General features: G+C 34.5%; 1 protein-coding gene across 1 annotated transcript in view; it reads right to left on the bottom strand.

Moving 5' to 3' along the window:
* Positions 1-19,817, bottom strand: part of LOC145249431 (uncharacterized) — a 911,941-nt gene extending 892,124 nt beyond the window's left edge. The window contains exon 1 of the mRNA XM_080110989.1: positions 18,842-19,817. Within this exon, the coding sequence (XP_079967115.1) occupies positions 18,842-19,181 (340 nt within the window). The 5' untranslated portion in view covers positions 19,182-19,817. The remainder of the gene's footprint in view (positions 1-18,841) is intronic.
* Between the last annotated feature and the right edge of the window lie 7,275 nt (positions 19,818-27,092).

Raw genomic sequence — 27,092 nt, forward strand, 5'->3', positions numbered from 1 at the left:
TTTGACATAAGGGATATTGAAATTTGGGAAAAATCTTTTTAATTTGTTTTCGGCCAGAAATTTGGCTGTTAAAGGATCAAAGTTCAATGAGTTTACCTTTGGGAACTCTACCAAACTAATCCGCCAATTTTGGGTTTAAACACTTGAAATTTAAGATGTAGGTAACTTGAAAATGGATCAAACATTTAAATTTGAGCTCAAAACAATAAATGTTAAGCGGTCAAAATTGGGGTCAACGTTATAACAATTGACATTTGCGGTCTCTACTAACTTTTCTCTATGGTAGTTAAGGAAACCTATTACATAGAAAACCACTACCGTGCATATTCACACTTTTTAATATATACATATGCACATAAAGTTATGAAGAGTATATAGGGCCCAAGCAAAGTCGGACGGAACTGCTAGTATCCAATAAAGTAAAATAAATTTTGTTCTCTTCAAGTTATTACCATGTATCAGTACACAAAACCGAGCCACATAAATGAGACAGGTGTATAGAATGATACTAATTTTGCCTGGTATTTGACATAAGTATATTAAAAATAACAAGGAACATCGATCCCAAATAACAATCACTCAAGTTAGGACTAAAATTACTTGAGTAAACCAAATATATGGGCAATACTGGGATACGGATCAGGTAGTATTAAATAAAATTATTATTACAATAAATTAAATCTGATAAGAGTCAAGTATAAACAATACAAGCATAAAGACACACACGAAGTTGTTTATATTTTTATGAAATAAAGATAAACCAAACCCAAAGGAATGCGCCTGTTTATCCTTCATACATTTTCTAATTCTTTTATGTTTATGATTATTAAAGCTTAACATGTACTCATATACTGCATAAGCACAAGACGCAGTCTATAAAACCAACTGTAGTTCATTTACAAAACAGGTGCGCGTCCGAACATAATTGTTTTAGGGCAGAATTGAACCATGATGCTTGACTTTTTATGTTTAACGTTAATTCTAGTGAGTATATAAAAATAATGTCATAAAATAACCAAGTACTACACTTTAATACTTGACTTGATCTTTTGTGTATTTTAATCGAATTTCCCCTTCTACACAACAACGAAGTCAGATGTAATACTAAGATAAATATATATATTTATCTTAACTACATTTAAAATCCCAATGAATGCATTGGCGATGGTACTTACGAGCTTTAAGGCGGGCAATTAAAAGATATATCTGCTTTACTTTAAAAAAAATGCTAGTTTTATGTTTGATGTCTTAAACCACACCCACTTTTTTGCTGATTAACAGACTCTGTTTTATAAAATCAAATGATAATATTATTGTTCAAGACTTATTGTCTATCTCAATAAAAACATTGTTTCCGAAACGATCGTACAATTTATTGATTTTTTTTCTCCCTTGTAAAACTGATTTTTAATTTTTAATTTCAATTATAAATTATCAATCATTTTACTCAATGTTATACTAGCTGTAGGATATATATGCCTATCGAGCTTATTATATATCCACATCAATACGAACACTATTTTCTTTTAATTGTATTAATGCATTTACTAATACATTTAAATAAACTCGCAGCGAATACAGATCTCAGAATATTTAAACATAAACCAACATATACTCATCAAATTTCTTACTTTTATGTAGTTTCTAGATTATACATTAAATTATTATAGAATTATTTAAGAATTAGCATATACTTATTATAGGATTATTATATACTTAACATATAATTATTATATATTTAATATAAAATTATAATATAAATTTAAATAATTATGTAATTATTATATAAGTATTATAGAATAATTTTACACTCGTTATATTATAATTATATAAGTATTATTATATTATAATATAATAAGTATATAATCATTATACACTTATTAAAATCTATTTTCGAAATGTTCTTTAGAGTTTGTGATATATCTTAATTTTATGAATGTCAACCGCGAACGCAAAACAAATAATTGCTATCATAATTGAGTAAAACAAATATACGGCATAATCAGTTGACACACCGGTTTCGGTCAGATCACTGAAGTTAAACAACGTTGAGCTTGGTCATTACTAAAATGGGTGACCACTTTGGGAATTCCAGGTGCTGTATGTAGGAGGACGTCGACGCCTCCATGCAAAAAGTTGCAAAAACCTAACGTCGTCAACTCCCCTAACGGCGATATACATGCAATTGGGGGACCGGTTGTGAATTTCATACTCCCATGAAACTTGCTCCTTCGGAGGAAGCCGGTTCAATTCTGAATAGGGTTGGTGCTGACTGCACACAAAAAAAATATTACACTTTAATCCTTGCCTGAATGCCTTATTTTTTTTTTTTTACTTAGGATTCCCATTTCTATATCAACTAATCTAAGAAAATATATAATGTTTGATATATATATGTATATATATATATATATATATATATATATATATATATATATATATATATATTATAGGGTCGGCCTTAGGCCATTGGAGGCCCTTAGCGAAGTAAATGCGCAGCCTTAAATAATATAAAAAATAAATATCAAATAAATTAGATTACGCACATTATAAAACAGTACTTGTCGTTATATCTAAATCAACAAATAATTGCAATTTATACAAACATTTTTGTGTAACATGCCATTGCGTAGCGATATAAATGTTTATAATTAATTTCTCTAGTGAATTCTACCTATACTCCAATTATGCAACTAAATAAACGTTGATATCAAACGCCTCTATTAATTTACCTATATTTTATTTCATGCATAATTAACATTATGTATATTTTTTTCTTGTGCTTCCTGTGCGAAGTCCCGACTAATCGGAGGCCATAGGCGGCTGCCTCGTTTGTCTAAGGTCGGCTCTGCGTATTAGAATGTCACCAGTCGGACGCTCACATCTTTAAAACGTTGTGTAAACCGATAATATATGCATGAGCATGGATTTAATGTAGGGTTGTATTATAAAAGTGTATCGGTCTTTCAGAAGCTAAAGCATACCTTTTTTTTAATAAATAAATGATAACGCCGATGAGAATAAAGAAAAAAAAATTAAACACGTTGTTAACTAAAGAATGCTAAGTAGACTCACTTGAAAATGTCCTGAGCGATTTTAACCTTTCTATGCGCAGTTCATCGAAAAAACGTGACCTCGTAATGAGAACAATGGAAAACGTCCTTAACGCTGACCTTATGAATAAGTTGCTGTTCGTGCGCATGCGTGGATAGGAAGGTTGCTTCTTAATTGTTCTGCTTTTTCTTTGTCGTATGTTATTGGCATTGTATTATATGATCATTTAAAAAAAGGATAAAACAACTTCACTTTTTTCACATTTCTGAATTTTTTAGATAAAGATTTATTATTCATATTATTTAGATCTCTCGGACTACTGCTTTCATCTTGAGTTTTTTTTTCATGACATTTTATTGATATAACCACAAACCCTTTTCAAGTTTATCTATCATGCTCTCGTTCCGTCAGCAATCACTGGCTTGTAGTTCTAAGTAATTCGCAATAGTAATTTCCGTGCCTAAGGATTAAACCTTCAACTTCGGAATTGAACATTAATCAACTGAATTTTACAAAGTGCTCTATCTACTGTGTCACGTGTCCTCGCGGACCACAAGTTGTAGATGTGAATGTAGAAGTTTGAAATATGAAATAAACAATCAGGCGCAACTCCAATATTTAATACATAAGGCGAGGTGAAACATTACTTTAGACAAAACAAAAATGTTTTTTTAGCAATTTATACAAAAAATGTAAACTAAAATAATAAAATAAATCTTTTACATTACTGAAACACATAAAAATATTATGAAATTAAACATTTAGTAAACATTTTCTAAAATACATAGTTAAACAAGTATTTGGACAGCCTTTGTTTCATTTTTTCACATTCCAAATCATTCTAGAAGGTACTAGTTCGATATTCAGTAAACTTCTAGACATTCTTCATCCAGATCTTTCTCAGAAAACATGGCACTATGGTCAAGCGCTGGGAACTCAAACAGTCCATAAAAGAGCAGTATTATTTAGCACATAAAGATAATAAAAGCTACGAATGCATAGCGCAAATTTTAGGTGTTCCTTACAGTATTGTAGGGAACATTGTTAAGAAATGAAAAGAGTCACGCACTACGAAAAACATACTAAGGTCGGTATATCCTCGGAAAATGTCGGAAAGGTGCCGGTAAAATATCTTGCGAACTGTTCAAAATGATCATTTTGTGACCCGCGAAGAGCTGCAAAAATAAAAAAAAAACTCAGCAGCATGGGCACCAGCGTCTATAAGACGACCCTCACAGAGAAATTCTCAAGTCTCGCAGACCTTACGAGATTCCATTACTTAAGGAAGTTCATTTTATATTACGTCTAAAATATGCCAAAAAGTATATCAATGAGAATATCACTTTTTTGATTGCGTGATATGTTCGGATAAAACAACAATTGAACGGTAAACAATTGGTCCTGATGGCAAGACAGGGTAAAAACGACCAAAAGCGATACAAGATGCTGGAATTGTCACCAACGCATACGGCGTCTAGCATTCCTAAAATGGTCACCCGCTTGATACTGGCAAGCCTCATTGTTGCTTAACTTCGGGGTTTTGTAGGAAACACACACACACACACACACACACACACATATATATATATGTGTATCGTTTATGAAAAAAGAACTAAACCCTTATAGAGTTGATTTTTCAGTTAATCGTCGAAGCAAACGTTAAAATATATAAGGAAATTTACAGTACTAAGGCTACTAAAGTTGTTTCCAGACTATCATTACATTTTGTTTTTTTAATTGGTCACGCGAAATCTACAGAGAGAAATAAAAGATGGAATTATTTAAAATTCAGATAATTGTTATAATATTGTTTGCATATTCTTATAGCAAATTATCCTAAATCTTCTTTAAATTAAAACACAATTTTATTGATTTTAAAAACTTTAAGAAAAATATTCAAATGTGTTATACATCGAGACAAAATGGCGGTGAATGATCTCATCAGAATTGTCTCGAACAGTAAATACAATTAACTTGTAATACAGTCTTTTTTCTTTACGAACGTTCACTCCTAACAAGTTATATCGCCACTTGGACTTAAGGGGCTACTATTTGGGACCATGCTTAGGAAAGATTAACAAGATGTTGGTTTACATTATATTTAAACTTCTGCATATCAGTACAGTAAGAGAACCAGGTAGCAAGAAGATAATTCCAAAATGTAACTGTTCGAGAGACAAAGCTATTAGGATAGGAAACTTTCTGGTATTTAGAAATACCAACAACAGTGGATGGGTGTGATTTTGTTGCTAAGCGGGTTTGTCGGGTTAATGTACATCGAGCGGGCACAAGTGCAACGAGTTCATCAGATCACATTCCATTAAAATATTTGTAAAACAGGTACAGGGATGCACCATTGCATCGATGGAGAAAGAAATCTATATAAAAGCCAAGTACGTCCAAGGATGGAGTACTGCTGCCACATCTGGACAGGAGCTGCTAAAAACTGTCTATCCTGCCTTGACAGAGTACAAAATAGCCTTCGTGGTTTAGTGGGGGCTGCCCTTTTCTCTTCCCTGCAGCCTCTCTCCCACAGAAGAGACGCTGCGAGCTTATCTTTGTTTTATCGTTATTTCCATGGCAAGTGCTCGTCTGAGCTCCAATCTCTCGCCCCCCCCCCCTCGCCAATGTTTCACGGGAAACATCCGTCTGGCTGAAACTACTGTCAATAATTTTCCCCACTCTTTATCTGTGCCTAAATCCAAACGTAGATTCAATGAGCAGAGCTTCTTTCCCAGAAGTGCACGATTGTGAAACTCTCTTCCGTTTGCCTGTTTCTCACCTGACTACAACTTGGAGGTCTTACAATTCAAACATAAACAAATTCCTGACAAACTGCCCTCTTAATAAGACACTCTATCAAATCTCCAATACTAATGATTACTAAAATACTATCTCATTGATTACTGTACACGCAGTAACCCTTATCCTTGAGTTGCCTCCGGGCCTTGATAAGTGGTGACTCACATGTAAAAAAAAAAAGCTGTCATACCATAATCCACTATAAAAATAAAAATTTACAATTAATACCATGTGGAGCTAATCCTTGCAGCACGTCGAAAGTACAACGCAGTTCCTATGACCTCATGGCTTCTTAATAAGACCAAAATTCAATTCCAAAGCCATCTCCCCACTCACGTTGAAACTACTCGTGGTCGATGAAATCATCAACAATCAGTCAAAACAGCACAAATCGATGTCCTGTGTCTCATTAACACGGACAGATCATCGCCCCTCGCTTTGTATACAAGCTCTTCTCTCCATTGGTGGTACCGAAAAACTTCAACATCCTTAGCCTTACACTTTCATATAATCGACATTTCATCATACAATTAACAAAAGCAGAAAAAACGAATACCCTATCTCATGGTCAGCACTCCAATCTCCCAGATACTCTTAAACATACAGATTCAATCGGACTTCACTAGATCTTGAGGAGGGCACGATTATTAGACAAGAATCAGAGAAAAGAGGCAGATTAACATCTTAACTAACCTACCAATTTACACCATCCCTACGACGCCTAGAGGATCCTTAACTAGCTACAGATTATCATGTGAAAATTCCATTCCCTGCCGTGGTGTCGAGACAAACAAAATCAGGGAACACCCGTTTCATATAACTCTAAAAAGGCCCTAACCAGGTATCCTGATCTATCACTCCCCTTACGGAAGAATTTAATTGGTCAAAACTCCGACCCTTCTTTTTTATACCCATCATGCATCATGATGGACTTTAACCACCATTACCCCACCCCCTCCAACCTGTTTAGGGATCCTTCAGCCCACAAAATTGATTCATCAGCCAATTGGCCGAAGCACACATTGACGCGAATAAATCTGCTTTGTCCACTGTGTGGGACCATCAATGCTCCTACCACAGTTAGCCTCTCTGGCTCATGGCCCGCAGAAACTCAGATTCTTATTGCGAGGATCTTGTCGTTTCCCGTCGACACTACTCTAATCACTCCAAAAAGATGAAGTAAATTTTGCCGATAGTTATCAGACCCTTCTATTTTCAACTGTAACTTATCTCTAACCTCTGCATCTTGTAAACTGTTAGTCTTTCTCTTTTTTGCATTTCTCGGTATACCGCTTAAATATTTTGTCTTATTCCTTTTTTAAAAAAAAAACTTATTATTTCTTAAGTATGACCACAAGCCAACATCATTCGACTTGCCTCACCTGCACAATACAATATTTTTTTTTACAAGGTGGTCACCACTTATCAAGGCCCGGAAGCCGCTCAGGGATAAGGGTTATTGTAAGTACAGTACGTTAGTGTGGATATTTAAAGTGTCTACTTAAGAGGGCGGTTCATCAGGCATTTATTTACGTTGGACTTGAAGACATCCAAGTTGTAGTCAGGAGGGAAGCAGGCAGACGGAATAGAGTTCCACAGGCGTGCAGTTCTAAGAAAGAAGCTTTATTCATGGAATCTACGTTTTGATTTAGGCATAGATAAAGAGTGGGGAAAGTTTTTGACAAGTGGATAATACAACGCAAAGCAACAAAAAGAACACATGTTAAAAATGGTGTAAAATCACATAAAATCGTTCTCATACAAAAAAAAACCGATTCACTTCAATAAACCGTTAACACAAATATTTAACAAAAGTCCCGTTTCACAATGAATAAACTGTTAAAAACCCCAAAAAAAAAAAAAAAAAACATCTGCGTCACCCAAAATTTCCACGTCTGCAAAATGTGGAGGATCGGCTGAAAATTATTTAAAACTTGACGTTCTTTTTCCGTTTTCGTGGAAATTCAACAGAAAATCATAAAAAAACAATAAAACATTTCAACAAATAAATTTCATAATCGCTTACTTCGCTTCATTCAACAAAAAATTCCAATTAGTCGTCTTAATAAGAAACGAACACTTTACCAGGGCGCCACGTCATCCGCGCCACTATGACACTAAAGAACAAATGCCCTATTTTAAGCACACATAAAATACTTTTTTCTCTCTTTTTCTTAGACAACACTAAAAGAATACTATTACAACATTGTTCAGACCTTTGCATTTTTTTTTTATTAATCTGACAGAAATTTCATTTTTATAGTCTACATTACTATGCAGATCAAAACTTTATTGTGCAATTTACATTTATTGACAATTAATACATTTTTTTCCAGTCATGCAAAAAATTCTTAAAAAGAAAACAAAAAAATAAAACAATTCAAACTGAAAAAAACGGAAAAAGAACGTCAAGTTTTACAATGTTACAGATTACAACACATACATCACGCGAATGACTTGTTTGTTCTTCATACTTTCGTAACATTCATTTTAAGTGACAGTTATGAATAACAATTTTCCACTGCGTGTTTCATTAAACGTTTTCTTTATTTCTTTTCTCGACACGGGAAATTTGATTTGATCTCCTTCTTTTTTCCGGCATATCGCATATTTTTCAACAATTTAAACATATTACGATATTTTTTTTCTTTTATAACATAGAACATATTGCTATCGTCTTTCCCCCCCCTCTCTCTCTCTCTCTCTCTCTCTTTGACAACACAAAAATAACACAATTTAAACATTAAGTTTGTTTTTCGACGGCATGCGTTTCTTCATTTCATTTTTTACTACAGTTTTCTTTCATTAGACATACATTTTTTATCTACGTATTTTCTTTTCTTTAGCGATACATTATATATGTGTACAATACACATTTTTTTCGGCATATCGACATTTATTATTTATTTTTCGTTCGTAACTCTTTTTCTATTACTTTCAATTTCTTTTGTGTGTGTGTGTGTGTGTTCTAGTCTAGAATTCCGTTTTCTATTTCGTTGTATGTCTTTTTCTCATTGCATTTAGTTCAAAATGTCATCCTGTCTATTCTTCGCTATCTCTTTTTTATTTGTTTGCTTTGTTCTCTTGGTTACCCGGTTTTATTCTTTCTTTAAAGTTACGACTTGAGGACACAGAATGACACAGCGACGAAATATCTTATGTAGCGAGGGTGTGTGTCTATATAACCGTGGGTATATATATATATATATATATATATATATATATATATATATATATATATATATATATATCGTATATTGTATGTCGTGTTTGGATCGTTGTTTGTTGAATGTGTACGTGACACTAATAAACGTCTTTTTTTACACAGGCATTACCATTTATCAAGGTCCAGAGACCACTCAAGGATAAGGTTTAAATTATGTATAGTAGTCAATTGAACAATATTGTAATCGTTAGTAATGGAAATTCGGTAAATTTTTTAACTTAAGTTTGTTGTATTCTCATCATAAACGGACCATATGTATGCATTTATATATATATATATATATATATATATATGTATGTACGTTGTTTTTATTGTGTAACGGACTATTGCCTTCACATTCTTACTGTTTATTTTAGCGGCCCGTGATTAGTTTAGATGTTGGTGCATGGGTTTTTCAGAACATATAATACACGTAACCTTTACATGATGACATATTTGTTTCTACTATTGTCGTAGGAGATCCGTCCTTGGGGAGCTGGAATCTGTTTAAAGGAACATTCCAAGGCAGGACCCAAGACGATGTGAGATTTTATGTATTTTATTTACTCGTATTTTATTTATTCGTCATAGCAACAGGGAGTGGTCGACGATGTTTGTCTTGGGAGTGTTTCTGTCTCCATCCTGAGACCCCCTCTTTCTCATGGGGAAACCGTTTTTCGCCCACCTGTCTTTTTCGGTGTCTTCAACTCAATTTTAGACTATGCTGCAAAAACCGGAACACGTGAGATGTGACACGTCAGTTCCGGCCCCCGTTCGCATATCTCCGGTTCAAACTTGACCGGTTAGAGTTTGACATGTAAACATTGCTTTCAAATCTCTGTTTTCCACTCATCGCTAGATAGATAATTATATAGACAAAGATAGATAGATAGATAGATAGATAGATAGATAGATAGATGTATAGATAGCATGTGTGTGCAGTCAGCATCAACCCTATTCAGTGGTTAACCGGCTTCCTCCGAAGGAGGAAGTTTCATGGGAGTAGGACATTCACAACCGGTCCCCAGTCGCATGTATATCCCCGTTAAAGGGGATAACGACGTTAGGTTTTTGTAACTTTTGCAGGAAGGCGTCGACGTCCTCCTACATACAGCCCCTAGAATTCCCAAATTGGTAACCCATTTTAGTAATAACCAGGCTTAACGTTGCTTAACGTCAGTGATCTTACGGAAACAGGTGTGTCAACATGATTATGCTGTATACGGCATATTCACGTTGACACATCCAGCAAAATATAAAGCTAGATACACAAATAATTAAATAAACAGATAAACAGATAGTTTACTGCTTCTGCCTGGCTATTATGCAACATTTCAGCAGTGGTACAGGGGGGATCTTAGTAGATAATGTGAGGCCTATTAGATTAAAAACTATTTTAGGACCACAACCCTATCCCAGAGGAAAAGAAATAATGGCAGAGTTATCAACTCAGATGTGGAAACATGGGAATCCACCTTCTTTGCAGCTTCTTTCGCAATCTCTTCATTGTATTTGTTCGAGTTCATATTTATTGTGAATGTTAAGCAGGGAGTCTGCTTTAAAAGTTACTTTCGAAAGTACACTATATATACAGTTACTTTTTATTGCGAATCCTGTCTGTGTTTTAAATAAACGAATAATTACTTTGACTCTAAATCAACAGCAGACTTGTAAGCGATTCCCAAGACAAGAGATCCATAACAAAATTTTAAAATCCATTATTTGGTTGCTGGTTAAGTAAGAGAGAGTTTCACATTTCAACTGTATAGGAGTAGGTCATGCCAATCCTATGCGCTCGAGATATTTTAACAGATAAACCTATACAACTCTCGTGCCGATCCCCAAATTAAATGAAACAATGTGATGCATCTACACTTTTTTTCTGGTGGAATATTATAAAGAGATGAAGTGCCTCTGTCGCTATTATCTTTCTACACCACTGACACTAGAATTGTACCCAAGATATTTATAGCGTTCCACTAAGAGGCGATGTCTCATAGTACCCTTGAATTTCTTTTTTATATTAAACAATAACGGCTGCGCCGTGTCGGCACACAGCACCGAATCAAACACAAATCGAGTACACTCAACATCATTTTTGCCATCAATGTTTCCCTGTGAACTCGGAGTATAGTAAATTCCCATATGCACAAAACAAAATCACAAAAAAAAACAAAAATACCCTAACTAAGAGTAAGGATAATGAGTAAACGTTTGATAAAATGATGGTTAAAATTATTACGAACTTACCAGGATTCGAACCTGGCATAATCTGAGCCGTAGTCAGACGCGTTATTCATTGCGACACAAGTCCTGTCCGTATGTCAAAAGATGTTACTGTGACTATATACAGACAGTGGTAAATTTCGTTGACATGGGCAGGTACCCTTTTCGAGAATTGCACGATCGACCCCCAAACCCTTATTTCGGGCTTTTTTGTGAATCGGCGTTGTTCGTTACGAACCATATATAGATAAGGACAATCTAGGGACTTTTTTTCCTAATCGATGCATCCTTCGAAAGTTTTATTGCTATATATTCACACACATAAATAAATAAATATACCTTTAGAATTTTATCAATAGTATAGATAGATATAGAGAATAGCCATTATTCCTCATAGCATACTCATTATTCTTAATTCGCTCTACTGTCTTTTGTAAAAGCAGGCTTAACAGTATTGTCAGTGCATATTTTCTAACATTTACATGAATCGGAAAAATACATTGAGGGCATTGCCAAGGCTGCTGCTGCGAAGAAGGGTTCTCTCTACCGTGCTAGAAAATTACTCATACCTGTCCTATATCTCTACAAAACAACCATTTGCCCATGCATGGAGTATTGTTGTCACATCTAGGTTGGTGCATACTTGGCTGCCACTCTTAGACAGGGTATTAAAAATTGTCTAATCTAATAGGTGTGCACTATCAACTAAACCCCAACCCCTGTTCCACTGCCGAAATGTTGCATATCTGCGTCTGTTTTACACGTATTTTAATGGAATGAGTCTGACGAAGCACCTGTACTCATCAGCAGGACAGGCACCTTGCCCGGACGAATGTGACTCTTCCTCTCCAGAGTTTCCTGTCTTCCATCAGCTGCCTCAGATCTTCAGGTTCACAGTTGGCATCGTGTGCTATTTGCTGGATTACGTGAATCTAGGTCGCACTTTGCTGGGGCATCCGTGTCGTGGAGTCCATAGTAATACATCACTTACCAATTCATACTGGCTCCTCAAACAGTGACCGGCAAATCGTAGGCGTCTTTTCCTGATGGTATTAGATATGGCAGGAAGGTTGCCATAAATTGCTGCTTCCTGGGATGATTTTGCCAAGATACAGTGATGATCATATTTATTGGCACTGTAAAATAAAAGTTAAATTTTCTCTAATAAATTCTAAAAAAGGGATTAAATTAAAGAAAATAACAAAGTATATTATGTATTTTTAACTGGCCTTTCCGATGCAGCAATCGGATTTTAGAAAAAATAAATAACAAAGGAACAACAAACATAATTGCAAAAAACCCTTGTTCAAAATTATTGGCACGATTTATTTAATAATCAATTGTATAGCCTTTGGCCTTGATTACCTTCCTCAGTCGCTTTTCATAGTTTACAACCAAGTTGTTGCACTCTTCAGTAGTAATATTAGCCCACTCTTCCTGACAATAATCCTCCAATTGAATAAGATTCTTAGGCTTCCTTTGCATTACCCTCAATTTTAATGTTCTCCATAAATTTTCAATTGGATTAAGGTCTGGGCTTTGTGATGGCCACTCCAAAACATTAATATGATTGTCCTCAAGCCATTTCTTAGTCAGTTTAGCCGAATGCTTTGGGTCATTATCTTGCATGAACCACCAACGACGACCAAGTGAGAGCTCTTTAGCAGAGTCTTTCAGGTTTTCATCCAATATTTTAACATAATTTTCCTTTTTTATGCTACCTGTGACCTTAACAAGTCGCCCTGGTCCAGAGGCAGCAAAGGATCCCCAAAACATCAAACTGCCTCCACCGTGCTTCACTGTGGGTATGGTGTTCTTAGGCAGGAAAGCTTCGCCAGATTTTCTGTAAATATAAGACACTTTATTATGGCCAAATAACTCTATTTTCGTTTCGTCAGTCCATAGAACACGTTTCCAGAATGCAACATCTTTATCAATATGACGTTTTGCAAAGGCTAGCCTTGCTTTCAGGTGCATAGGCTTCAATAAGGGAGTCTTTCTCGGACGACATGCTTTTAAACCAGCTCTCTTCAAAACTCTACCAACTGTATGTCGAGATACATTCACTCCAGAGGTGCTCTGTTCATCAACAATCTCCCCAACAGAGATCCTTGGGTTTTGTTTTACTTGTCGAACAATTTTCCGTTCATCTCTTGGGGAAAGAATCCTTTTTCTCCCTCTACCCTCTAAACTCATAACGTGGCCTTGCGATTTGAACTTGTTTATTATGGCTCTAACAGTGGATTTGGGAAGGTTTAGCTTCTTTGAAATCTTATCATAGCCCTCCCCATTGGTATGGCATGCTACAACAAGCGTCCTGACGCCTTCGCTGTGTTCCTTAGTTTTAACCATGGCGATTGAAAATTATAATTTAGTCACTTATAATATTTTAAATAAATCGCTATCTAAAAATTATCTGAAAAAAATTATTCACTGAATTAGCGTTAAACAAGCATAAATGGCTATAAAAAAGTTCAGAAAGCACGTAAACCGGAAATTGATTGATATTATACTGATACTAAAAGAAAAACAAAGCCGTGCCAATAATTTTGAACAAGGGTTTTTTGCAATTATGTTTGTTGTTCCTTTGTTATTTATTTTTTCTAAAATCCGATTGCTGCATAGGAAAGGCCAGTTAAAAATACATAATATACTTTGTTATTTTCTTTAATTTAATCCCTTTTTTAGAATTTATTAGACAAAATTTAACTTTTATGTTACCGTGCCAATAAATATGATCATCACTGTATATTTAATACTGTTCGTAGCATGCGGATCTATGTGCCGTCTAGTTTTCCTTCCAATCTTTTGGTAAGTGTCAAGGGATGTAGCACTGTAAACAAGGACATACTCTACCACTGCCCGGAAGAACTGCCCTTTCAGTTTGTCAGTTAGAATTGAATTAGATAGCACTTGTACTACCTCTACGTAAATACCCTCGATTAACCCGACAAGCAACAGAATCCCATCCCTTTAAATGTATAGATCCCTAGATACAAGAGAAGCCTTCTGTAATATATTAATTTCTTCCCTCGAACTGCTAAACTTTCAAATAACTCGACTCACCACTTCCCTGACTGTACTGATATGCAGAAGTCAAGTGCAATGTCGACAGACACATTACCACCTGACTCTCTGCATAATGTCTCTAAAGAGTTGGTCCTAAATTGTATCGTCTTACGCACAAGTAAATGTGATCATTTTTAGGTGTTAATTACAGTAAAAAAAATCTTGGTAAGCAGAATTCTCATATTAAGTTTTCATCGAAAATGACTAGTCATAATAAAGACGCAGAATAATTACAGTAATTTCCTGCTATTTATAAACAGAACTCTAACAACTTTTAGTGTGTTTGCTTTGGTTGTTTCGTTTTATGGCATAACATTTTCGAGTTAGTTAATGCTTGATTTTCTTATTTTGCTAATAATTATTAAGCTTCCATTTCTTTAAACATTTAATATTTATTCATGGTGTTTGATTCGTTTTTTTTTCTACGGCATGAAATCACCATTAGGTTTATAAAATACATAATACACTTATTTTGGTAAAAAAGTACTGTCATCACTGGATATCATCAAATACTTATTTATAATGTTTGGGTTCGTTATTTTGTTTGATATCGACCAATTTGGAATATTTAATTTAATTATTGTGATAAAAGCTATTATGTATTCATTCTCTTGCGACCCTTGCGTATTTAATCTTTTGTGTATTGTTTTCCTTATCTTCATAGTTGTTTCTGTTTCATCAGATTTCAACTAACTGTACCTCTGGCTTTCTTCATGTGATTAAATGTAACACAGTGGATAGAGCGGTTGAGTCTCTACAGTTCCAGGTGAGGATTGTCTGAAAATAGCTGTTTAAATCCCAAGCAAGCAGGTCAGAGGATTAGTTGGGCAAAACTTGGTAAGAATACAACTGTGAAAGCCAGTAATTACAAAGGATACAGTTACAGCATTCAATGTTTCTGCACCTGACGAAATAGAGTTGAGATAGTCGAACCGTGGGGGAAAATAACATTAGAGGAGGATAACAGCCCGCAATAGAATGACTACACTAATTATAAAGCTCTATCTCAAGGGTTCAAACAAACAAACAAAGCTATAACATATTGGAATATTTTTTCATGATGCTTGATTTACTGGTTTTGTTGATAAAATTGTTGTTAACGTTTTTGTTTTGCGTAACAATATATAGTTTGCAAAAAAGAAGGGAAAATAGTATTAATATTAGGTATGTTTTATGCCAAGAAACAAGAATCATAAGTTTTATTTAATAGTGTATTTAGGTAAAAATATTAAGAACGCTTGTACATCGTTGGATTATAGCAATGGGGGCTTGTACAACACGAGTACTTCATGTTTATAAGTGAGATGATTGGAAATCACATTCGCACCAGGTTTAAACTTGTCCTTTATCTACCTGGGTTGATTATCATAAGCTTGACAAATTAGAACCCCGTTTTTTTTCAATCAAAATTATCTAACTTGATAACCTAAAACGATTCAAGAATTGTAAACTCTGTCAGCCAGCCGAAAGTCAGTTATATTTACATAACACGCCCTTAATATAATCTCAACAAGAACATCAACAATTTGATCTGAGTGTAAGAGCCATTGATACGTTTATCATTTATATACATATATTAAAACAATTGAGGACAGCTTATCTTGAACAACTATGCTGACAGTAACAACCTTGGATGTATATATATATATATATATGTATATATATAAATATATATATATATATATATATATATATATATATGTTTTGAGAAAAATAGAAAAACCGAATGAAATTATTAAAATAATCAACGTTTCGTCCTTATTTCATAGGACATCTTCAGGATATTAAGTAAAAATGCAAGAAAAGAAAAAGTCATAGATCGTACGAAAAAGAGAACAGTTTTTGAATCCTATCCATGTTGGAAATAAAAAATTTAAAAATTAAATAAAAAAAACGTTTACAAGTGTTTTTGATATAGATGTACATAATAATACTTTGATAAGTATGTTTTAACTTAAATAGGGATGGTATAATAAAATTGCGGTGTCTGCGTCCGCGTCTGGCCTCCATAGAATGGAAATAGGCACACACTTTAATAAAGACTTTTCATATCTATCTGCGTAAGTATACTTTAATAATTATGTTTCAGTTTGAAGAAATATTGTATAATAAAACTATGGGGTGTTCGTTCGCGCCTGACCTCCATAGCATTGAAATATGTCACAAAGTTTAACAAGGTTTTCTAATATAGATCCACAGAATATTGTGATAAGTGTTTCAGTGTGAACAGGTATGGTATAATAAATTATGGGATTTATCTAATTTATTTTTACTTTCATCATATTTTGCTTTGGTTTTGATACCCCCACATTTCAGGCTCTCTTTACAACCCTTCCTTTCATAACCTATCATACTTTCATAAATCAGTGTCCATTTTCCGCAGGCTGTTTTTGAACCCAGTCAACGACGGGTACTTTTGCTAATATATATATATATATATATATATATATATATATATATATATATATATTTTCTTCAAAATTTTCTTCAAAATCTTTGGATTCGTCATTAAATAACATGAAAAGGGTTGGTATGCCGTAAAACAAAAGCAACGAAACAACCCATTTTAATCAAACTTAACTACAGGTTCTTTTCTAAAAGAGGATAAATAATTCAATGCAATTTACCTCATACGATAGATCAAAACCAATCAAAATGTCTTTACTATTTCAATTTTCAAACAAGAGGTTTTTCCCCATAAAATGCTACCGAAAAAATATTCGATTTATCAAAACATTAATATAATATCATTCTCATTCCGTAGAATTTCAACGGTCTTGCAAATAGTACGACTAAATGTATCTTGAAATGAATTCGTTTTAGCGAGTTCTTCTAAGTATACTCAGGTGTACAATTGTTTGTATGAAATTTTAATGATCTAAAAATTCAGTTTCTAAATTTTTGTGATGAGGATTAGTTATCAGTATTATTTGGATGCATTGTTCCCGTCTTGAGTCTGTTTTTTTGCAACGTTTCGGTCGATGTAACGTCCGATCTTTTTCAGGTGTATCTTGTGGAACTCAGGAATTTGGACGGAATTTCAATCAGAACCTTCATTTATTTCACGTAGTAGCAAGCTCTTGTTTTCTCCTAAGCAATTCGTCATTGTATTTTTTCAGTTGAACTGAGAATTTAATATTTTGCGTTCAGAAAGCTATCACTTTTACAGTTAATGTTTCCAAGTATTTTAACCACTTTGCTACGAGTGCTTGCGAACGGTTCTAGTACGAATTTTAAAAGCCTGAAACCTATTTTCCGAGTTCGATTAGGTACACATGAATAAGGTTAGAGGGTACATCGACCGAAACGTTGTGATAATTACACTCAAGATGAGAACACTAGTCCAATGAATTCATATAATAATGAGAACATTCAGGTTTTATTACACAAGTTTTATTTTCCTATGTATGTAAACTCTTCACCCTACTTTGTCTGTTCAACGATGCTTAAGTTAAATAATTCTATCGTCTACTGTCTCATTCATTAAAATACATATTCACTATTTCATTCTATTGCTAATTGAAAGTAGAATAAAGATTATCGCCGGTGAAAGCACTATCCTGTCTCATTCTCTAACGCATTTTACCACGTTGAATTTATTGCTTACATTCTAAAATATTGACCAGCAAGCATAATCTTAAAGTTATCCGAATATCGAACAATTTCGACTTTGGAAATTGGGAAATAGTTTTAGGTGTAAAAATTGATGTGACAATTCAAATATTTTATACTGCTACAAATTCTGTTCCAAATCCTCGATTCCGATACAATTGCAAATTTAGATTAAGTTTGTGGCTCTTTTTTTTTTGCTAGTCTAATCAATTTAACACCGATGTAATATGCGCATATACAGGGTGGTCACAAAGTCTGGCTACATAATCTACCGGATTTGGATTATCTTACATGAATCAAGCATCAGTTTTTGAGTGGCATAAGAGATTCAAGGAAAGCAGAGAGTATTTGAGGGATGGTGAGAGATATGGGAAAAGTAAGGAAGTCAGAACACCAGAGTTGGTTGGTCAAATGTAGATTGTGTAGCCAGACTTTGTGACCACCCTGTAGTTTGGCAAATGAAAAAAATCCACTTGACGTGGAAGCTTTTAGTGTAACTTGTAGTTTATAATTAATAGGTTTCATTTAAGCATCAATAAAAAGTATCGTTTTAGCAAACTGGCCCATTTTTTCCGATTCCGATACCGATTCTGATGCTCTCAAGATTTCCTACTTTCCTGATTCCTCCTATTGGTTATTTGGCCCAAAACACTGTTCTAAATATACTAATCGGGCAATCAAATTTTCACAGAGTATCCACCATTTACTTGGAAATAAGAAGGAGTGCTTCTACAAATTTTTTACTGGAACAAATCGATTTTTCAACCTTATGTGTACGTTAAATTACAGTTATGTTAAGATTTAAAAAATGTCCCAAGAAAGAAAAACAATAAAATAAAAACGGTGTAGTTAAAATCATAATATATCGCTTACCTCCAGAAGCTTGTGGAGTTCCTTGTCCAGGTCCATGCCCCTTTGGATAGCCGTAACCATCTGCTGTTATTAGCGCATTCCGAGAGACGACGATCTTTTGTGCACGAATTTTAGAAATATTATTAGTGCTTACGTTACCAGGGAGATGAAGAATACCATCAATTTGGACCGTCTCAAAAGTGTGTGAACCAGCGGGTATTATGCATTCCGTTCCGGATTTCACCCAAAGGAATGTATTATTTCGAGGACAGATAGTTAAAGTCTGACAATTTCCAATTATTGAAATCCAAATGAGAAATATATACAATAAAATCGGATTCAGTTTGCCGTAAAACTTCATTGTCGTGAAAATCTATTCGACATTACATCGCATAAATATCAGTTCTATTCCTTATCAGGGAGAAATCTTGTTGGAAATGTTAAGTTGCTGGCGGGAAGCACTCAACTAAAGTTTTTTTCAGGATATGCCGAGGTATATATCAAGGTGTCTACCATTGAACAAATGACTGTTGTTCCTGTTCGAGGATGCGTATTGTTATCGTACGCTACCAGATTAAATAAAAAAATACGACCTTGAATGTAAAGTGTTTAAAGAGAGGAAATAAAGAAAGAACATATGCATATACGAATCTATTAAAATGGGGGACGTTTCAAGTTATTGCTTTTAAACACACGCAAACGATATCTGTTTTTTTTTTCTCATTTTAGGTGTGGTAACAGAAAAGTGTTGTTTTTTTTTATTTTTTTTTTGGTGTCGACTGTGGATAATATGTCCTTATGGAAGGTGGAAAATCCCAGTATCGTGACTAATTACCGAATGTATAGCTTGACTAGCAATGTAACGGCCTTTTCAGTTATTTTTACGGATGGCCAAATTTCGTGAGTAACAGAATAATTGTTAACACATTAAGCATAGAAAGCAGTTGTTGCTGTTTCCAGTGGATAATTCAGATTGCTATTTTGATATTACGTTTCTGATTATTTTTTAGATGTGGATTGATTATCCTTGTAATTTGAATAGTTTGCACTACTGTTCTCTTCTTAAGTATTAGTATCATGATATTTCGATCGATATGACTATCCGATATTCAGCGTGATGATTAACTACTAAAACGACCTAGTATAGAATTAAACACAACGTAAAAACCATTATTTATAAATAATATATATATATATATATATATATACATTTTTTTGCTGCTAATATAGTTATCGCTAGATGTCGCATCTATAATATATTATCTAGCAACTCCCTTTATCTGAAGAGAAGCATTAGGCTTTGAAATATCTAGGTATAAAGAGCATATTTATCCTACACCCCAATTCGTTCAATCTCATTATTGAATCAACGATAACATTTATATGAATTAGTATATATTTTTATATCATCGTTCTTTTATTGTTTTTTTTTCTATTTAAGCTTCTTCTAAATTGTTGAGCTTTATATTATCCTGATCATTCTCCTTTTTAAAGAATTTCATAAATCTCTTTCCTCCCTCCAGGATATATATTTATATATATATTTTTTTACACGGTGGTCACCACTTATCAAGGCCCGGAAGCCACTCAGGGATAAGGGTGATTGCAAGTACAGTACGTTAGTGTGGAGATTTGATGAAGTGTTTACTTAAGGGGGCGGTTCATTAGGCATTTGTTAACATTGGACTTGAAGACACACAAGTTGTATTCATGTGGGAAGCAGGCAGACGGAACAGAGTTCCACAGGCGTGTGGTTCTAAGAAATATATCATATCATATCGGCATTTTTTCAGCCGTTCAGTACACACAACTTGCCACTGGTATGCAACAATGTTGACTCAGGAGAGGCGTGGTTGGATACTGTGCAACTCTTGGCACATAAGTTTCACGCGCAGACACACTTAGAGTGGGTATCAAGACTGGATGAATCCACACGCACGCACACACACACACACACACACTCACACACAAACACACACAATAAATATATATATATATATATATATATATTGTATTTTGTGTACAGAAAGGTGTTAGATGAGATGTCATTGGTACCGTCGGTTTCAAGCCCGATATTTAGGACCATTTTAGATTTCCATATGCAGCTCTCTTCAGCAAATACTCATCTCATGATCATGAGTATTGGCTAAAGAGAGTTGGATATGTATATCTAAAACGGTCCTAAATATCGGGCTTGAAACCGACGGTACCAATGACTTATCTCATCTAACAACTTTCTGTACACAAAATATAAAATATAAATATGCTTTTATTTTTCGGATTTGCTTTTAATTAAGCACTCTGCTGGATTTCTTTTTTCTTTTTCAAAAACAAACTAATCATATATATATATATATATATATACATATATGTATGTATGTATGTGTGTGTGTGTGTGTGTGTGTGTGTGTGTGTGTGTGTGTGTGTGTGTGTGATGAAAATAACGGAAATAGTATTCCGACAAAATAGAGAAATAAAAAGGAACACACCGTATTATGTGTTGTTTTTTTTTACACATTGATCACCACTTATCAAGGCCCGGAAGCCACTCATGGATAAGGGTTATTGCAAGTACATTACGTTAATGTGGAGATTTGATGAAATGTTTACTTAAAAGGGCGGTTCATTAGGAATTTGTTAACGTTGGACTTGAAGACATCCAAGTTGTAGTCCGGTGGGAAGCAGGCAGACGGAACATAGTTCCACAGGCGTGCAGTTCTAAGAAAGAAGTTTGTTCATGGAATCCGCGTTTTGATTTAGGCACAGATATAGAGTGGGGGAAATTTTTCACAGTGGATTCAGCTAGACGGGTGTTTTTCGTGAAAGATTGGCGAGGGGTGACCAGAGATTGGAGTTCAGACGAGCACTTGCCATGAAAATAACGATAAAACAAGGATAGGCTCGCAACGTCTCTTCTGTGGGAGAGAGGTTTCAGGGTAGAGAAAAGGGCATCCCCCACTAAGCCACGAAGTCTATTTTGTACTCTCTCAAGGCAGGATAGGCTGTTTTTAGCAGCTTCGGCAATGGTATTCCATCCTTGGACGTTCATCAACATTTCGCCTTTATTTCGAGATTCCTCGAAATAAAGACGAAACACTGATGAACACATAATCCGGTTTGTTTCTTTTTTATTTCTCTCTCTCTCTCTCTCTCTCTCTCTCTCTCTCTCTCTCTCTCTATATATATATATATATATATATATATATATATATATATATATATATATATATATATATGAACATCCATATACTGTTTCGCTATATCACAGCTTTTCAGAATGGTACGGCAGGCATCCTTCCCGAACCAGATTTTGAAACAACAACCACTGTTCGCAGTTGGCAGTTCAACCCTCTCCTGTACGTCATGGGATCGGTATCAAGAAATTACTTCCTTAAATGTCTATATAAATATTGGACCGCCGCTTATTTTTAGAATGCTCAAATTATTTGTTTATTTATATACAAAACCTTTGCGTTATGCAAAAAAATACAGTGAAGGCAATTGTTTAAAACTGTTCTAACCAAGATGGAGGACTTTTAATAGTAGTCATCCACAGACGGACGGTTTCGCTGTGTGTATTAGCATCCATCCCGAACCAAAATTGTAACCTGCAACCATTAAATTGGTGTCATGATTAACGCTGGTCGAGTGATTCGAACCCAGCAACGAAGCCATATCTGATTCCATTAGCAAGGACCAAATCCATTTGCCCACGATAACCACGGGATAAATCGTTTAAATTTTAATATTTATTTATTTAAATGTTTTTAACGTCTGTCAGACTGATCTAATCATTATATGATGATCTGTACATGCGAACTAAAGTGAACGACTTTATTTCATCTGGTAAGTCCTCAACGATAAGAAGCGATAAACTAACTAGCAAGGCTATCCGACGTTGCCCGATACTATATCAAACAAATAAAAAATAAGTTTTTTTTTGTAAGATAACTACTATTATTAAGACATTGAACAATTTTGGTAGCTATATATCACTTCCTATTCTCGACCCGCGGAATAGAGTTTTAAAAAAATCTAAACAACATATCGATATTGGTTTTCTGAGCAACAAAATATTTAACAATATTTTTCTATCTAAAGTATAAAGCAACGCTGGGTTGCCTTGCTGATAGTTGATTTAGGAAAATCGGCTAACATTATTTTTAAATTAAATGTTAGATAAAGAACATTAATTTGTGCACTGTTATGTAGAAAATGGTATGCAGAGAGAATGTTTTAAAAGAAAGTAATGTTTATTAAAATATTTAGGTTTACTTAGAAACAACCAAGAAAAGAATGTGGCGGACATAAAAAAATAGACAACCTAAGGATAAAACCAATAAATTTTGCCAGAAAACCTCACTGAAAACCACGCGCTTTGTCGTTGGGTGGTCGAATGATGTAAGCACAAAGGATTAATTTGATTATATACTAGCAGAGTTGGAAGTTAGAAGGGATACCGAGTTAAAGAGAGACGACAGACAGACGAAGTAAGGGTTGAAAGTTGGGACAGGGTCTGTAATTGCCCTGTACCATGGGGAAGCAGAATCCAATCCCAACAAGAAAACATTTGGAATAAAAACTGATTCTGGTCGCCTTTTTGGAATAGAATGGTCATCTCAGCTTTGTCAAGTTAATCAACTAATTCCTCAGATGAATGTAGTTTATGTTTCCCTATTTGGCAAAATATAATTCCTTCGAGAGATGTTCTGTCCCCTTTGTTGTTAAGGACATTTATGTTGATAAAATGTTATGTGCCTTGTTGAACTGTATCCATAAGTGCAATGTATGTTTGTAAACAGCTATATACACCGCTAAAAGAATATAATTAAACACATGGACGACACGAAGAGACTCATTATATAAACTCATTATCTATACTCACGTTTATTATACACTCGTGTATAGATATATAGACCCCGGAACAAAATAGATCTATCGCATAAAAAAGTGATTAGCTGGATGTAAAAAAATAAAATTAATACTGTGGGTTGAGCAAAAAAAATCTTCATGTCGGCTTTTCATGCTACTGTGATAATACCAAAAAGTAGGTATATGTATGTATGTTAGCATACGTATGTATATGGGCGCGCATACATATATAAATGCGTATAATTTCAAAATGTAATTAACTATTACGATAATTATCCACCTTTAACTATTGACAAAGTTGTCTCTTTCTAATAGTAAAAATTGAATAGTAATCGTTTTAATAAGATCGCATGAAAACAATTAAACAAATAAAACACATAAGGATGGCTTTTGTATGTACGAATTTATGAACATCTAACCACACGTAACTGTGGACGAATAGCAATGACCTTAATACACATAAGCTAGTGTGCAGCACGCACATGCCATATATTATCAAAATTTATGTCTCGCAGAAATAATATTTTCAAGTTGACCAGAAAGTTCCGTCGGTTTTAAATTCAGATGAATACATCTCAGCTTAAACAATAATAATGATTAATCGAAATAATCATTATCAGAATAAACACACCTTTGCCAATGCAAACCGAGGGTGTTTATGCAAGCAATGTAAAAATCTTGCGTTCTGGTACCGATGAAGTCGCCGAAGGTGTTTTAATGTCACTTAACTTTTTAAACCATTTCTGACGCAGGATAAAAGTCAACATGCTTGAAAAAGTAGTAGTCAGTTGTTAAGACGTTTGGAGAGTATTGAGGATAAGAGAGAGTTTCCTAGCGAACTTTGTTCAACTTCTGCATCGTCGATTTACCAACATGCTTTCGGGCATTTTCGTGGAGGAGAATTGCGCTTTTCTGTTTACTAATGCTGCTTGTTGTCCTCAAAGTTTCTGGTGCATTTCATATATTTATTGACAGTACTTCTCCGCCGTAATGGTTTCGCATTCATTCGAAAAACTGTAACGGATGAAACCGGTCGCAAACTACAAAACAGTCATCACGACCTTCTTTTGGTACTACACTGGCTTCGGGAAGTGTCGTGGAACCTCGTCAGCATCTAACCACTGAACTAAGCGTCACCGGTTGTCTGTAAAATCCAGGAATCTGCACGGAATTTAAACGGAGGCTTTTATTTAATCTGAAAAAAAGGTCGTTATTTACAACGACCGAAACATTGCGAAAATAACACTACACCGGATGAGACCGGTCGCAAACTACAAAACAGTCAACACGGCCTTCTTTTGGTACTACTCTAGCTTCGGAGAAGTGTCGTGGAACCTCGTCGGCATCTAACCGCTGAACTGAGTGTCACCGGTCGTCGTGAAAAACCCGTTTATCATCGCAATTGACAACAGTTGATAAAAATCATTCTTGATGCCTAAAAAAAGACAAGATGACACTACATAACGGCGTTGCTTTTGGTTGTTGCTTATTATTTATTAAGTTTCTCTTGTTTTTCCAATCTACTTCAAATGATTGGAAATCGTCGTATACGTTAAGTCTAATTCAGTAGCAAGTTCCTGAACAGTTGTGCATGCAACGGCTTATATTAAGGCTCTTAATTATTCATTATCAATATCCGATGGCCTGCCTATTACAATCATCATCTTCAAGACTCTCGTCCCCGCGAGGAAATTTCTTAAACCACCATTGTTGTTATAGTCGTTAATGGTTCCAGGCCCAAACGCTTCGTTGATATACCGAGCTGTTCTAGAGGCTTTACAGCCGAGCTTGAATTTAAATAAAAAATTGTTAGCCTTGTGTTCAAAATTCTGAAAAGAATACGTAATTACTTGCCTTCCGACGAGGGCAGAGTTAGACACAAGGTCGGTTTTTAATGTGGGGGAAACCAGCTCCTCAAAAAGGGACACTATAAAAGGATTTTTATTTAAACGTTTAGATAGAGTGATAAAACCCCTTTAAAATGATATATAACGTAAAGGAATTATAACGAAAACGTTTTTGAAAATACATAATTTGAAATCAAAATTGAAAATTTCGCAGAATTTTCTGTTCAACTTAATAGATTTATCCGCGGTGGAACGTGTCGTAACAAGGAATCACTTTGGTAAACAGTCAGAAATAACTGCCGTTTTTCTTGCGTTCTCATCTTAAGTATTTTTACATAACATTTCCGGCGAATTATGTTATTGAATTCGAGAATCATTCTGTCGAATCCAGGAATCTGCACGGAATTTCAACGGAAGCTTTTATTTAATCTGAAAAAAAGGCCGTCATTTACATGGACCGAAACATTGCGAAAATACCACTGAAGATAAGGATTTTAGTCCAGAACATATGTTTATGCTCATCTGAAAAATAAAAAAAATAGTAATATTTTTCCAATAGTTTACGTTTTTATCATTACTGCAAAAAATAATGACATCAATTGAAAAGAATGTTAACACATTTATGCAATAATATTAAATGAAAAATGCTTGTCCCCTTTTTCATGTAAGTAAAAGTAAAGAGAATTAGTAAATGAAAATAAAATGAGAGAAAACGGGAATCGAACCCTGGAGATAAGTTTTAAAGAACAATAGGTTTTAAATGGAATGTCCAGTAAATTGTTGATTCTGATAAAATAAATAATAAATATAATTTTGGCTGGAATCTATTCATTGTAGAAATATTGTTGGATAATAAAAAATGGGTTTAATGAGTTAGATATGTAGGTTGGATTCTTTTGTGAGAAGAACAAAGGAAAATGGAAAATCAGAATGTTTCGAAGTGTGCAGGTCGCGCGTGTTGATGGCACGTGAGTTGTGGTCACGTTGGCCGGACATGCATGGATTTCTCAATATAGGAAGTGAGACCTCTCAATCTATCGGCATAAATGCCAACCTATCGGTCTATCTATCTATATATCAAATCCCCTCTCAAAGTGTAATTATATGTACTCTCTCTCTCTCTCTCAATTATAAACTCTTTCATTTATATACACCTGTTAATGTCTCCATATCTCACAACATGAACACACACATGAACCTCAAAGATCTCTTACTTCTATGAACACTCTTAAGACTCTTATCCTTCTTAACATCAATACAAAAGAATATACATTCATCATTGTACATAACAAATACAAATTTGGTTAACGTGACTAGTCCATTCATGCAAGGGTGGGTTTGAAAAAAGAAACTAATTTTACCACGAAAAAAAAACACAACGTCTACTAGACGATCACAGAATGCGAAAAAGAAAAAAATGCAAAACAAAATTAAACAATAATTAAGAAAAAAAAACAGAACGATTCACACATACGCAGTATTGAAAAAAAAAAAGAAAAAATGAACACACGTACACACAAAAGAACAAAAGATACCAGAAAATTCGAAATAAG

This window comes from Euprymna scolopes, chromosome 28 (assembly GCF_053919585.1).
Source record: "Euprymna scolopes isolate OS-2025 chromosome 28, ASM5391958v1, whole genome shotgun sequence".
NCBI lineage: Eukaryota > Metazoa > Mollusca > Cephalopoda > Sepiida > Sepiolidae > Euprymna > Euprymna scolopes.